At 41.8% G+C, this 14,486-nt stretch overlaps 1 protein-coding gene across 4 annotated transcripts in view; it reads right to left on the bottom strand.

The window, feature by feature from the left end:
• Nucleotides 1-14,220, bottom strand: part of TAPT1 (transmembrane anterior posterior transformation 1) — an 87,530-nt gene extending 73,310 nt beyond the window's left edge. For 2 of the 4 annotated variants that reach the window (XM_034771033.1, XM_034771034.1), the window contains exon 1: nt 13,992-14,220. In XM_034771033.1, the coding sequence (XP_034626924.1) occupies nt 13,992-14,196 (205 nt within the window). In that variant the 5' untranslated portion in view covers nt 14,197-14,220. The remainder of the gene's footprint in view (nt 1-13,991) is intronic. The other 2 variants (XM_034771035.1, XM_034771036.1) reach the window with 1 other exon arrangement.
• Between the last annotated feature and the right edge of the window lie 266 nt (nt 14,221-14,486).

The following is a 14,486-nucleotide window of genomic DNA, read 5'->3' as shown; positions in this document are numbered from 1 at the left end:
GGCAATATACAAAAACCTGTAGGAGAACACTTCAACCTCCCTGGCCACAGAATAGCAGATGTAAAGGTAGCCATCTTACAGCAAAAAAACTTCAGGACCAGACTCCAAAGAGAAACTGCTGAGCTCCAGTTCATTTGCAAATTTGACACCATCAGATCAGGATTAAACAAAGACTGTGAATGGCTATCCAACTACAGAAGCAGTTTCTCCTCCCTTGGTGTTCACACCTCAACTGCTAGCAGAGCACCTCACCCTCCCTGATTGAACTAACCTCGTTATCTCCATACTGATTTATACCTACCTCTGGAAATTTCCATTACTTGCATCTGAAGAAGTGAGGTTCTTACCCACGAAAGCTTATGCTCCCAATACTTCTGTTAGTCTTAAAGGTGCCACAGGACCCTCTGTTGCTTTTTTACAGGGCATAAAACTTCCCTATAGACTTAGGCTGGTCTACATTACAAAGTTAGGCTGACCTAAGTTGCTTTGCATCGACCTATTTGTGCACGTCTATGTTTCAACTTGTCTTTGGCCAACGTAAGTGCCCTATTGCAGCAACACGCTACAATCACTTCCCTGAACAACACAGAGACAACTGAAATTGACGCAGTGCGAGTGTATACACTGCATGCCCTGTGTCACCTCAAACAGTCCTCCCACAATGCCCCATTCCCTGCAGCAGTGACCAGTCTAGTCACAATTTTATACTCCACTGCCGGGGTTACAGAGACCGGAAGTCACCATCCCCTTTAAAATTCCCTGCATGTTTTTGAAGCGACTTCCTAATTGCCCACGTTGGCAAGCACACCTACCAGCTTGCCCTCGTTGTGTGCAACGGCCCAAACAACCATGCCAGCTCCATGTGCCAGAAGTGCTTCTGCCTGGACTAGACAGGTAATGTAGATCTCCTGGGCCTGCAGGGACAAGAGACTGTGCAACAACAGCTAAGGACCAGCCATACAAACACAGACATCTAAGATCATATTGCATGAGGGATGCAGCAAGGGGTATGACAGGGAAAAGCAGCACTGCCATATTAAAGCGAAGGGATTTTGCCAGGAAGCACAACAATAGATCTGGTGCTACACTGCAGACCAGCAGCTTCTACAAGGAACTGTATGTCATATTTGGCAGAGATCCTACCAGCATCCTAAAGACAGTTGTGGATACCTCAGAGGAGCTTGAGACTGAGACCATTGCCATGAACAATGAGGAGGAGGAAGATGCAGCAGAGAACTCGAGCCATGCCATAAGCCAGGCCCTGTTTGAGACTCTGCCACAGTATAGCCAGTCCCATCAGGTGAGCATGGATGAGCATGCATTTCTCTTTACAAAGTTTAAATTTAAAGATGTTGCTAGTTATCACGAGAAAGGTACAGACTTTTCATTGTTTTATTCATACAAGAAGAGGTAGAGATACCAAAGCAGAAGTAGAGTTAGCATCTGTTTTTCATTTCCGTTGGATTGCAGGGGGTGGGGGCTGGAGATGAGAAGGAAGCTGCGCAGGACTCCGACTATGTGTCTAGGTATGTCCATTTTAGTCTCCTGAGAGATCTTGGTGAAAGTTTCATGCAATTCTCTCCTGAAGTTTTCTAGGGACGGCTGCTTTATTTCCTCTACCACAGTAGGACGCTTTCCCATGCCACTCTGTGATGAGTTAGGCTGTCACCAGCTTCAGGACACCAGTAGCAGCTGTGTTCTCTGTGCCATTGTGACCCTCAGGAGTGAGATATCAGCTAAAAATCACCACTACCTATGGAAAACAGTGCTAATATTCAGTGCCATTACCCCATGCTCGTATGCATGGAATAGGGACTGAAATTTTATAGCTTCATGCAACAGAAAATTCTCCCAAGGTGGGCCATACCCACCGTGGCTGAGGCTGGAGAGCGGTGCTGAACTGAGGTGGTCCAAAGCTGAAACGTCAATAAGCATTTCCTATCTGAAGTATTTATGGGACTATGGAAAGGGAGTTTTGAAACTAATCTTTCCCTTTTCTTTCTGACTCTAAATCCAATGGTACATCTATCTGTTTTTATCAGCAGCTTCTGGTATGGCAGCCTTAAGGGTGCCCTATCCATGCCTGCAGAACATCTGACCCTGATGAGGAGAGAGAATAGGACTAGAGAGGATACGGTCTGTGGGATCCTGCAAGTCAGTGCTGCATCAGACCATGAACGAAGGGCTTGGAGGTCCAATATGACTGACAGCATGGAGAAAGGCAGAGAGGACAGGTGAAAGGCTCAGAGTTCCAGAAGGAAAGGAGAAGGAAATGCAACAGGAAATAATGTGTCTACAGCATTGGGTTTGTTGCTTGAGTAGACCCTGGTTGACCTATATGTCCCAAAATCCCAGACTTTCCACCCACTGCAAATATTTAAGATCTCCAGGGTTACTGCTCCCTATACCCTGCAACATACTACGTACATCGTATCACAGGTCACACCCTTACCTTACCACTCCATGCCCAGGACACCAAGGAAAACCACAGCTCTACCTACCCTGACATGAAAAAAACAGTTTTTGTACTTGTAGCCAATGACTAAATCCTAATTTTAAAGTTTCACTCTGTTAATTTAAATAAAATAAAATTATATTTTAAATAAATTGTATTATATTGCCCTTTTTTTGCATACTGTTTTTCCAACTCAATAAAGTTCTGTTTTTGGAGAATGAAGTTGCCTTTATTAGTTCACAACTAATATTTCAGAATGCACAACAGTACCCAAAGCAAAGAGCACTTGTAAATGCACAACAAGCACCACATAATTCTTGGTTCAGGAAAATACCCAGTCACATTTATAAATGTAAAGCAAGCACTCACTACGCGATTTTTAGCAGCACTCAAATCTCCAGGCCCAGAAAACACTACTGTGGATGACCGTTAGAATGCTCTTTCAAAGTCTCCCCCACCTGTATAGCTCCACATTGAGCTCTTGTAATGGCCCTTGCATCTGACTGTTCAAATTCAACAGACAGCCGCTCTATCTCTGCCCTCAACTTGGCAACAGCTTTTCTCCCTTTGCCTCACAAATATTATGCAGGCAAGTGCACGGATATGAAAGATTTTGAGCTGCTCTATTCTGTTTCCTAAGCACAGCACTGAAAACATTGACTTGCCACCATTAACTGAAAAATAAGAGAAGAACTAAAATAAAATTAACTAGGTTGGTAAGAAATAGGGTGGCAACAGCAGGCCTTAGCATTAGGATGCATAAATTAACAATTGGATACAGATTAAAAGGGATGAGGTAATTGTTTACAGTTTAATAGTTTTGGTAAATTGGTGTGAGTAAAATGTTGGCACACAGCCAAGAAGAGTGAAATAGCAGTTTTTGGGTTCCCCTATGGCTAGCATGTTGGCAGGCAGACAAATGAGACTTTGGCTAAGTAAAGGTCACTGCAGGGAGAGGTAGGTCAGGCATACTTCTCCAAAACTAGGTGAGGGTCACCAGACCATAAAAGTAAACAGACGATAATACTAAGACTTATTATGTAACAGCTTTGATTGACAGTTAGATTTAGCAGTTGTGATTGGACTAAGTACAGACCAATCAGAAAGGGTCTAAATTTCATTGGAGGATAAGGAAGGAGTGAAAGAATAACCAATCAGAGCAGGCCAAAATATGAACATAAGGCAGACAGTCAGCAGGCAAAAGTGTGTGGCTGTCAGTCAGTCGAATGGTCAGGAGCAGCGAGAAGCAGCAGCAGCACTGCTGGGACAGAGCAGAAGGACCTTGACAGAGCAGAAGAAGAGACACCTACAGAGAATAAGCATGCTAGCTATAGTGTAAATGTAGAATAAAAATAGGATTAATAAATATGTGTGTATGTATGTTTGGGTTAATAAAGATGTGTGTTTGTGTTATGAACGTTACATTGTTCTATATGTATAAAGTTTAAGGACTTGTCTACACTACCGCTTAAGTTGATATAACTTAGGCTGCTCAGGGGTGTGAAAAACACAGTCCCCTGAGCAACGCAAGTTACATCGACTTAAAATGTTATCCAGACTGCGCTATGTCAGCAGGAGATGCTCCCACCGACATAGCTTCTGCCTCTCATTGAGGAGGAGTAATTATGCTGACGAGAGAGTGCTCTCCCATCGGCACAGTGCATCTATACCAGGCACTACAGCAGTGAAGCTGATGTAGCACGGTAGTGTAGACTTGCCTTAGATACAAGATTGTTGTTAGTGACTGCAGGTGACTGATCACTACATGCATAATACAGTCACTTAGTATTGCTTTAACTATATGTTTATGGTTCAGGTATTTTTAACCTGACCCTAAGAGTGTGCTAATGGATTTATGTTTTGATTTATGTTTAGATTAATTGGATCAGGGAAAATTGGTAAAATAAAGAAAATACTTTGTTTTGGAAAGTGTACTGCCTGGATGTCAATTCTTTGAGTGAAGGGCTGTATCAGTGTCCTCCCACAGGTAAACAGATCTAGTCTGTTCTGAGGAGTTTCCTGAAGGGTATAGGGAGATTCTTGGTAAACCTTGGCAATTTCACTAGGGCAGCTCCCCTCCTTTCACCTTGCAGGAACAGATTAATAAATCAGCATCTGGGGAACCTGAAAATAACAAATAGAAGGGCTACTCTGGAATCCCTGAGTCTGTTCTTGGGGTAAATGTACAGCTTCATAAGCCAGCAGCAAGGGATAGGCTAGGCGCCCCCATAATAGCTATTGACATTTCAATACCACCATTGGTAATCTGTTGGCCAGGAAAGAACATCCCTGCTTGCAGCTTTCTGAATAGTCCTATGTTCTTAAAGATGCAAGCGCCAGGCACCTTCCCTGACCAACCCACACTGATATCAGTGAAGTGTTCCCAGTGATCCACCAATGCTTGCATAACCATAGAAAATAGCCCTTTCTGTTGATGTACTTGGTGGAAAGGTGGGCTAGGGCCAAAATATGGATATGCATTCCATCTTTCCCCCACTGCAGTTTGGGAACCCCACTGCTAAAAGTCCTCCACCAGAGTTAGTCCTGCACAGCAGGAGATGATTAATGGTGCTATACACTTGCAGGAGAACACGAACACGCGCGCACACACGATTTTTCTACTCCAAAATGATTTCCAACTGACGGGTAGCAATCCAGCACTGCAAGCTTCCAGAGTGTGACCACCAGTCTCTTCTCCCTTATCATTGCAATTCTCATTCTGCACTAGAGAACTGAGTTGAGCTTGGCACACAGAGCCAGGAATGTGGCTTTCATGTTCAAAAGTTCTGCAGCCACCACACATCATCCCAAGCTTGCATTACAATGCAATCCCACCAGTCAATGCTCATTTTTCAGGCTCCATCATCTGCAGTTCCTCTGTAAACACCAACAACCTTGAATTCTTTTTCCTCTGTCCCTTAGAAAACTGTCTAAGAAATCATCATGACCCCCATTGCTGCAGTATTTCCCAAGGATCTGCAAATACAGAAGAATCGTGTCCTGTATTTGCAACATTTATGAGAATAGTGAATAGCCTTGCAGGCTTTATGCATCTGTCAGAGATGGCAGACATCAAAAAGTCCCATGCAGGTGCGTGGGACTTTTTAAAAAAAGGTGAGAAAATTATGGGACATGGACGGGGATAGTTGCATGCTGGGAACTTGACTTGTGGCTCCCAGAAAAACCTGGGTAAGTCATATCTATTTCAGAACACATTGTAAACATTTCCCAAAAAGGGAGCAAGCCAGATTGTGGCACGTAGCACACTGGGATACCTTCCTGTGGTGTACCACACTTTGCATTAATACAAGCACTCTTGGTGAGTATGCACAGTGCTGGCCCATGCAGCCAAGTAGGCATGTGACTGTGAAATACACAAACTTCAGTGGCTGTGCGCCAATGTAACTTGCATTGACCAAAGTTTGTAGTGTAGACACAGGCAAGGCATTAAATGTAGCACTTCCTTTACAAGCATTATTCCAGTATTTCCCAAATTTTTCATGCTGAGCATCAGGAAAATGAAACCAATTACTGCCCCATCCCTGTCTCTGCAACCCTGCCATGTGTGCATACAGCCTACACATCTTAATTTATACATCTTCCACCTTCTTGCTCTACTTTACTAAATGAAAGTGTAGATAATGATACTTCTCCTTTCTTATATGCTTTGACGAGAGGCCAAAGAGTTAACAATGTTGACATTTAAGATATCACCACTGGCACCATGAATTAGTACTCACTGAAATGAAAGGGGCAATTCACACCACAGAGCTATTGTTTCTGGCTCTCTACAAATTCATGGCAGGTCTACACTTAAAACGCTGCACCAGTGCAGCTGTGCCACTGTAGCGCTTCAGTGAAGATGCTACTATCAGAGAGGAGAGTTTCTTCTGTCAGTGTAGTTAAATATTTCTCAGATAGAGGCAGTAGCTATGCTGATGGGAGAAGCCCTTCCATCTATGTAACGCTATCTACACCGGGGGGGTTAGGTCAGTATAACTGTGTCACTCAGGGATGTGGATTTTTCACCCCTAAGTGGCATAGTTATACAGATGTAAGTTTATAGTGTAAACGTGGCTTCAGGTATTGGTTATAAACTTCATATTCTGAAGGTTTACTTTGCAACAACAACAGCTATACTTTTTTTTATTATTAATATTAATGAAAGCTGACACTTTAGTGAAGCATAGAGAGGTCTGTCTATGCCCGCCATTGGCTTGTCCTTCACCTTGGCCAAGTGAGGCCTGGTATATGCTTAAAATATAGGTTGGGCCAGCTACAATGTGAAAAATCCACACTCCTGAGAGCTGTAGTTATGCTGACCTATTCCCTGGTGTAGACACAGCTAGGTCAATGGAAGGATATTTCCACTGACCCAGCTACTCTTGCTCTTGGAGATGGTGTTCCTACACCGACAGAAAAACCCCTTCCATTGGTGTAGGCTGTGTCTACATTATGGGACTATGCCAGCAGAGCTATGGCACCATAGCTATGCTGCTATAGTCATTATAGCATAGATATGGCCTGAGACATGCCCCACAAGTTGGGAAACACTGCATTAATCAATCCTCCTGTCTGATGCAGAAAATTACCACTACCACTTAAACAGCGAAACAGAGGTTAAATCCCCTGCCCAAGATCACAGAAGCAAATCAGGGGCAGAGTGTATAAGAACTCCAGGTCCTGGGCTCTGATAACTAGGTCACATTGCCATGGACATCAATCTATACTTGTTTCCACAGTTTGGGTAAGAGTTTTTAAAACAAGTGTTTGATAGGCATTAAAACAACACAATTCAACCCACCAAATTAAATCTTAGACTAATCAGATCGTTTTCTATATCATTAAGACCAATACCCTATATTTCAATGGTGATAAAACAAATGTGCAAGATAGTGGTTAACAGGATAAGGAAACTGTACCTACAAATCATGGAAGTGGTAGCATCAATATGGCAACTACTCTCAGAATGGAATGTTCCTTTTAGCTTAAACCTGTAACGGAATGGAACGCCATCTAAAAACAATGTCGGATTTCTTTCAGTTTAAGAACAACAAAATCCGTTGTTTCAATTGAAAACTTTCAGTGGCTTGAATTTCATCTTTATTGCAGGATGGAGAAAGAGAGAAAATCTGCCCCCATTCTTTCAATGGAGAGATTCAAATATTTGAACAGGGAGGGTATTTTAAGGTTTCCTGTTCTTTTGGGTTGTTTATTTGGTGAGTTAACTGATCAGTGGAACACTAGACTTAAAAAAAAAAAAAAAAAAAAAAAAATCACGTGTGTCTGGAAATATTGTACCTACTATTGCTACAAACAACTCCTTGAATTCCTGTAGCTGAAAGATTAGAGAAAAATATTTATCGGGGGATTAAGGGGCAAGTGTAGCACATGAAATTAATCACATTTTTTCCTCCACTTGATTAACTTTCAAGCTGACATTCTCCCTTTAAGCAATTTGCTTTCAATTTTCTCTCTCCACAACTCTCACCATCCCTAAAATCTGTTTCTGGGTCCCCAAACCTGTGATTCCTTTGGGAACTGAGGGGGGATCCACATCTCCTGGTGCTCTCATCCCAACCTCATATACGTACAAAGTTTCTGAGCAGAACACTGAAGGAAGATGGGTTTTATAAGACTGCATCTTCCTTTAGTGCTCCATTGTGGAGCCTAATAGGAATATAGGACTGGAGTCAAGTCTGGGCCCGTCATATAACCCATTGATAAATTTATCAAGATCCATCTTAAAACTAGTTAGATTGTTTGTTCCCACTACTCCTGTTGGAAGGCTATTCCAGAGCCTGTGATGGTTAGAAAATTTGTAACTTTGAGCCTAAAAATTTCCCACTTCCTGGCCACCCCAGTTCTGCCCCATCCATCTGCATCAATTGTAGTCTGGACTAGGACAGCAGTGCCTTCAGAGTTTGGCCTACTGAACTGGGGATTTAGTTCCATCCTCAATGAGTTCATCAATCAATAAGGTCCGTAACTGATGATTTGAGAGCAGGGAATAATTTGAGAAATAGTGCTCTCACCCAGGATTTATATTGCCACTGATTGGTCAAAGTACTGAGGACAGTCAGAGATGAAGTTCCAGCTCAGTAAATCCAATTGCACAGTGGGAATCTCATAACTGAAAAGAACATTTATGGAGGCATCATTAAAAATGTGCAATCCTGGCAAATAAGCAAATTTAAAGAGCTATTTTTAAATGTGACCACCTAGATTTTCTGTGCTACCATCCAGAGAAGCTAATAAGCAAGGTCATTAGTAAAAAATATTCGATGCTACCAATTGTTGACCTGGGTTGGAATGCTTGACCCTTGGCAAAGAAGACATTAGAAAAGCTGCAGAGTTGACTTCCTCAGTCTCTAAAAGATGAAGTCAGGGATTCTTCACACTAGGAGCATCTCCTCCCATCTGCAAGAATATGTTATGTGTAAACTCATCCAGCCCAAGAGAAGAAGAGACACACCCCTGTCAAGGTTGAGGCACTTTGGTAGGCCAGCAAGAAGAGACTTATCCTATTCTATACCAGTTACTGTCAACAGATAGTAAGGCTAGAAGAGAACTCTGTAATAATGTAGTCTGACCTCCTGCATAACACAGGCCATAGACAACTTCCCTTTCTTCGTCGGGTAGATATTAAACAGATGCTTTAGACACCCTGATAAGATATATATTTTGATCCACTGAAACATCAGACTATGCTACTCCTGCCTGAACTCCTGTAACAATCTCACCATGATTGTTACAGGAGTTCAATTAATTTGAGAACATTAAGATTCAGAATAAAAGCAACAATATACAACTAAATATATTGAAATATTCTAACTGAAATTCCAATAATACTGGAATCACTGCATAGGGACTTAAATGAGTTGAACTGAAAACTTTCTAATGCAAAAAAGGAAAGTTACTTGCCCTCTCATTTTGTTTATCTTAAGATACCATCACATAGGATTCTCACTCCTGGGTCTTAGCCTTTTTAAGATAAAAATACAGCTTTTATATTTAATCCATGTAGGGGTGCCGTAAATGGTGAGCTACATGTACTACTGGTTATCATTAAGGCAAAGATTTTTGTCACAGATATTTTTAGTATCAGTCACAGACAGGTCACAGGCAATACAGAAAAATTCACGGAAGCCTGTGACCTGAAAATATCTTTCTTTTTACTAAAAACATCACTGACAAAATGAGGAGCTGCTGGGCAGCTGGCTGAGAGTTCCGGGGACCCCTCCACCAGGTACTGGGCTCGGAGGTCCAGGGGCTCCCTCTGCCCGCTTAGAGCTGGGGTCCCCCTCCACTCAAAGCAGCCAGGACCTGCGGGGTACTCCCTGTAGTGGCCAGGAGCTGTGGGGTACCCCCTGCAACAGCTGGGATATTTGGGGTACCCCTTGTCGCCCATGGCGACTCAGTCACTGATTCCGTGACTTCCGCGACCTCCATGACAAAATCTTAGCTTTAGCTATCATGCATCACCCCGCCAACTACGAGTCTCCTCATAATATTCTAGTCTGTTCCTCCTTGCAGGAGGCAAATCTCCCAAAACAATGTAAATATAAGACAGAAATGCGCCTCAAAAATAAGTGCAAAGCATTTTGCAAGACAAAAAACCCCACTTCAACAAATACCCTCGAAACTGAGGGAAGGTGGGCAGGTGAGTGGGAATCCTGCAAGATGTTAGTTTGAGAGAAGCAAAAAATACAAGCAAGCAATTTTCCTTCTCCAAAGGTATCTATGCAGAATTCTCCCTCCCAGAAAGAAAGAAGCCTCAGGGATAGCTGAAAAGAAAATGAGAACAAATAAGCAATGAGGGCAAGGTTCACAGTTAACAAGTAGGTTTATATATATTTTAAAATCTACATCACAAGGAGGACTAAGATTCTTCTCAAAACTCAGAATCAAGCACAACATACAAGACTGTAGAATGAGCAAATGGGGGAGAGGGGCATGTAAAAATTTAGTCAACTGAAAATAATAGACATCCTAAAGCAAAACAAAACCTCTTTTGGTAAATGGGGAGAAGAACTTTTAGCTGCTTTGCAGATGTCTATGATAATGGAAACATCACTAAAACAGGCTGGTGCAATAACCTTGGCTCAGGCAGAGTGACATAGCTGTCTAGTTCAGACCAAATAGGTCAAAGCAATGTGAAATGCAATCAGATAGTCATGTAGACATGGTCCTCTTGGTAACAGTATTCCCCAATGAACTAGTGTGAACTGAAAAAAGTACTTGGGTGGACTTTATAAGGGCTCTAGTCTGCTCCAAATAGGACCCCAAGGATCTTTAACATTGAGTATATAGAGAAGGGCCTCATCAAGATGGCCAGGCACGTGGATGCAGGGGGAAAATTTTGGCAGGATCATAGGCTTAAGGTGGAACTCTGACATCACCCTGGAAAGGAATCAAACTAGTCTACACTACCACTTTATCTTTGTAAAATCTGATATACCATGGATAAGAGACTGGGAGCCAAAGCTAATGTATTTTGAAAGCTAGAGGTATTGCCATCCAGAAAATGACCTTCTGTATAAAAAACCCAAAATCATAGGAATGGAGAGGAACTTCAAAACGAACTTTCATCAGTGTTGTCAGGACCATATCAATAATCCATTACAGAAGACCTCTTGACGCGGATTTTCAAGTTTATGAAGAGCTTGACAAAGGCACTGGTCTACTTTTGACTAGTTCGGGATATGCCAAAACCCAAAATATCTCCAACAGGAGTTTGGTATCACACCACCATACCTTCTCACAAGAAACATTCTATTCCCAAGCCTTCCCCTAGGCCAAACCCTCTCCATGGGCTGGAAAAGTACCTCTTTCCTTCACAAATGCAGCCTTCTCATGATCTGAATGGTAACTACCAACTGTATGCCAGTTCTATCCTCATCCTGACTGTCTAAAATACATGCTGTGTCCCTACTGCCATTTCCCAACCTGAGGCAAGAATTGAAAACTGGCAGCAGTAGAAGGGAAAACAAGGACTCAGTGGACAAATACAGACTGAAGAACTTTGTGCTTTATTTGTTTTGAGTATAATCTCCCTCAAAATGTAAGAAGTTAAAACAGACTTTTTTAAAGGACAAAGATACTGATTTACCTAAGGTATACTGCAACATGTAGATACTCGCATGAAAAATATAATATAAAGCACTAAGTAGAAAAGGAGAAACCCATTTATAAGAATGTAAACACAACCTTATCTATGGCTCACTCTATGCTCCCATTACATATAAATTGCTCTGTCATTTCCAAAATGCCAAGCTACTACCTTCTCGTCACTTGAATCCAGCTTAAACATATACTTATTTCAAAAGTCCCAGAAGTGAATCAATATGACAATACAAGCTTCAGAAAAATCAGTTATTTCCTCTTGTGGCCTCCCCAGAACATCCTGTCTATGCTAACTTGCTTATATTATAACAGAAGGAACTATTTTTAATTTTGGGAACTTGTACAATTTGAGCATATTGCTAGAGCCAGATATAAGTGAAGTTCTTTTAGTTTTTATATCAAGGTAAGCATTAAGCAAAGACAGTTTATTGTATTTTTTTTCTAAATAAAGGTTTTTTTATTCTTAAAATCCATTATGAACTATTGGCTCTTATATACCTGAATTTAAATATTATTTATTCAAAACTAATGTTAAAATATATGTTTTGTATTTTTTCTACATAGGAAGACGTTTTAGAAAGATACCTAAACATATTATTTACTCAACAACTTTTTGGGTACATCAGTATAAATCCTAAATATAACATTCCATTTCCATTTTACTATAAAAAATTTGTAATATCGTAATCAAGCGAAATCAGTAGTTGTGGTGATTTAACGTTAATGCAGTTTCATCAATACCACAAAGGCAAAATGATGCTATAAATCTTATGACATAACACAGTTGTCAGGAATGCGGTAGAATTCGAGGCTGATATAACACTAGTAAAGCTTGAATGGAAATAATTCAGCTTTTAGTAAACAGTTCAATTAAAATCATACCTACTCTGTTTTTTATTCTAATGTAAACTTATGCTCAAATCCATAAAGCGGTAGATGAACAGTCTCAAAGTTTGATTTCTTCTTCAAACCTGTTTTCAAAAGCCATTTTTAGCAAGGTATTATGTTAACAGTTCTAATATCATATATAATAAATATCAATATTTAGAATCTTAAGAATTAAATCAGAACCACCAACACAATAAACTACACTAAATTAATTTTATTTTTTTAACGATAAAAGATTTATCTATTTCTTCTAAAGATGACAGAATACAGGACTTGGAAACATCAGCAATTCAAGTGTAAGTCTGCATACAATTGTAGCTTGATGGCAAAAATTGTTACATTTTCCTTACATTATTTTCCTCTTACAAATGGTCATTTAAACTAAATGTAGCTAAACTGAAGACCACATATAACAATGCATAATTACATTTTTGGAGGCTTATACAATATACAATACTTATATTTCGTTTTAGAGACTAAATAGATTTCTCAAATTACAATATTCAGTATTAAGCAAATTCATTTATCAAAAACTGTTTATTCAGTAAGTGTTTTCTGTGCCTCAGTGACAGAACACTGGACAAACACACCCAAGTAGTTCAAAACAGTATAATAGACAAAACACAGTACCTATCTACATCTGAATCTCTGTAAAATTAGTTTGGAATACAGTACACTATTTTGTGGAATCGTTTTCTTAGCTGAAGTCATAGCAATAAATTACCCACTGACTTCTCCTAACATTGATTTATAATACTCATCGATTACAGTTGATCTTTTTATCATTGTACACATTACATGAAACTACATGGAAATGCCACTATTCTGGTCCCCTTTATTGAACACAACTGTAAATTTGATTTAAAGATATAAACCACTTAGACCTTTTTTAAAGGTACATCACTTACCAAATCTAAGCATAAGGAGACAATAAGCAGATGTAATGACTAATAAGGCATTGTTAACTAGTTCACAAAGACTTTTGACGTCACTTAAGCTACCACAGATGCTACATACCACCCATATTTGAACTATGTTGCACAGTTTTTAAAGTCTCTGGCCAAAATTTTCAACCATAGGTGCCTAAAATGCTCTTAAACGGATGCGCAGAATTTAGGAGCTGTGGATTTACCAGACCACGTTCACTTAGTAGCCTAAAACCAAAGGTAAGAGGCTGACTTTAGGCACCCACGTTGAACACTTTTGGTCGCAGACTTTAAACAGAGTGTTTGCTGAGTGCATCAGTGAGACACTTACTATCGCAGCACTCACATGACCACCGCTTTGACAGCCCGGAACCAAACTCCCTCTCTGAAAGGCCCTGCTTCAGCGCCCGCTGCTCTCGGGGTCCCGGGCTGTCCGGAAGGCTCCCCCACTCCAGCCAGCTGGAAGGGACAGCTCCACTCCCGGCCTCCCTGGGGACCCCCCTCCCCCGCACGCTCCTCACCACCAGCCAGCCTCTCTCCTCGCTAACTTCAACCCCGCCCTTCCCGGCGCCTCACCCCGAGCCCCTGCCCCTCACCTGAGACGCTTCTCTTCTTTTTCCGCTCCCGGTCGCTCTCGTAGAAGCCCAGGGTTTCGGTTCCTGCCGGCGGCCAGGACTCACCGCTCGAACAGCTGCTTTTCTGCTCCCCCCTTCCCGCGTCCTGCTGCTGCTGCTCCGGGGCGCCGCCTCGCCTCCCGTCCCCGCTGCTGCCGGGAGCGGCGGCATCAGCGACGCCCGCCATATTCGCCTCCAGCAGCGCAACAAACTCCACTACCCCGCGCCCCCAATGTGCGTCATCGCCATGCGACGCTCCCGCACGAGCCTGACCGCCTCTCACGTCCCAGGCAGGGAGGAGAGAACTCCGGGCGCCATCTTGCGATAGGCAAAGCCATTGTTAACCATTTACTTTCCACGGGCCTCCTACTGAACTAGAGCTAACGTTTCAGCTCTCTCAGGCCTCACACAAACCTGCCCGGGGCCTGAGCGGATCTGGCGCTCAATCTACTCTAAGTCCAGTTCTTTAGATGCTAT

The sequence above is a fragment of the Trachemys scripta genome, chromosome 5 (assembly GCF_013100865.1).
Source record: "Trachemys scripta elegans isolate TJP31775 chromosome 5, CAS_Tse_1.0, whole genome shotgun sequence".
Lineage (NCBI taxonomy): Eukaryota > Metazoa > Chordata > Testudines > Emydidae > Trachemys > Trachemys scripta.
This window is presented reverse-complemented; position numbering and strand designations above follow the sequence as displayed.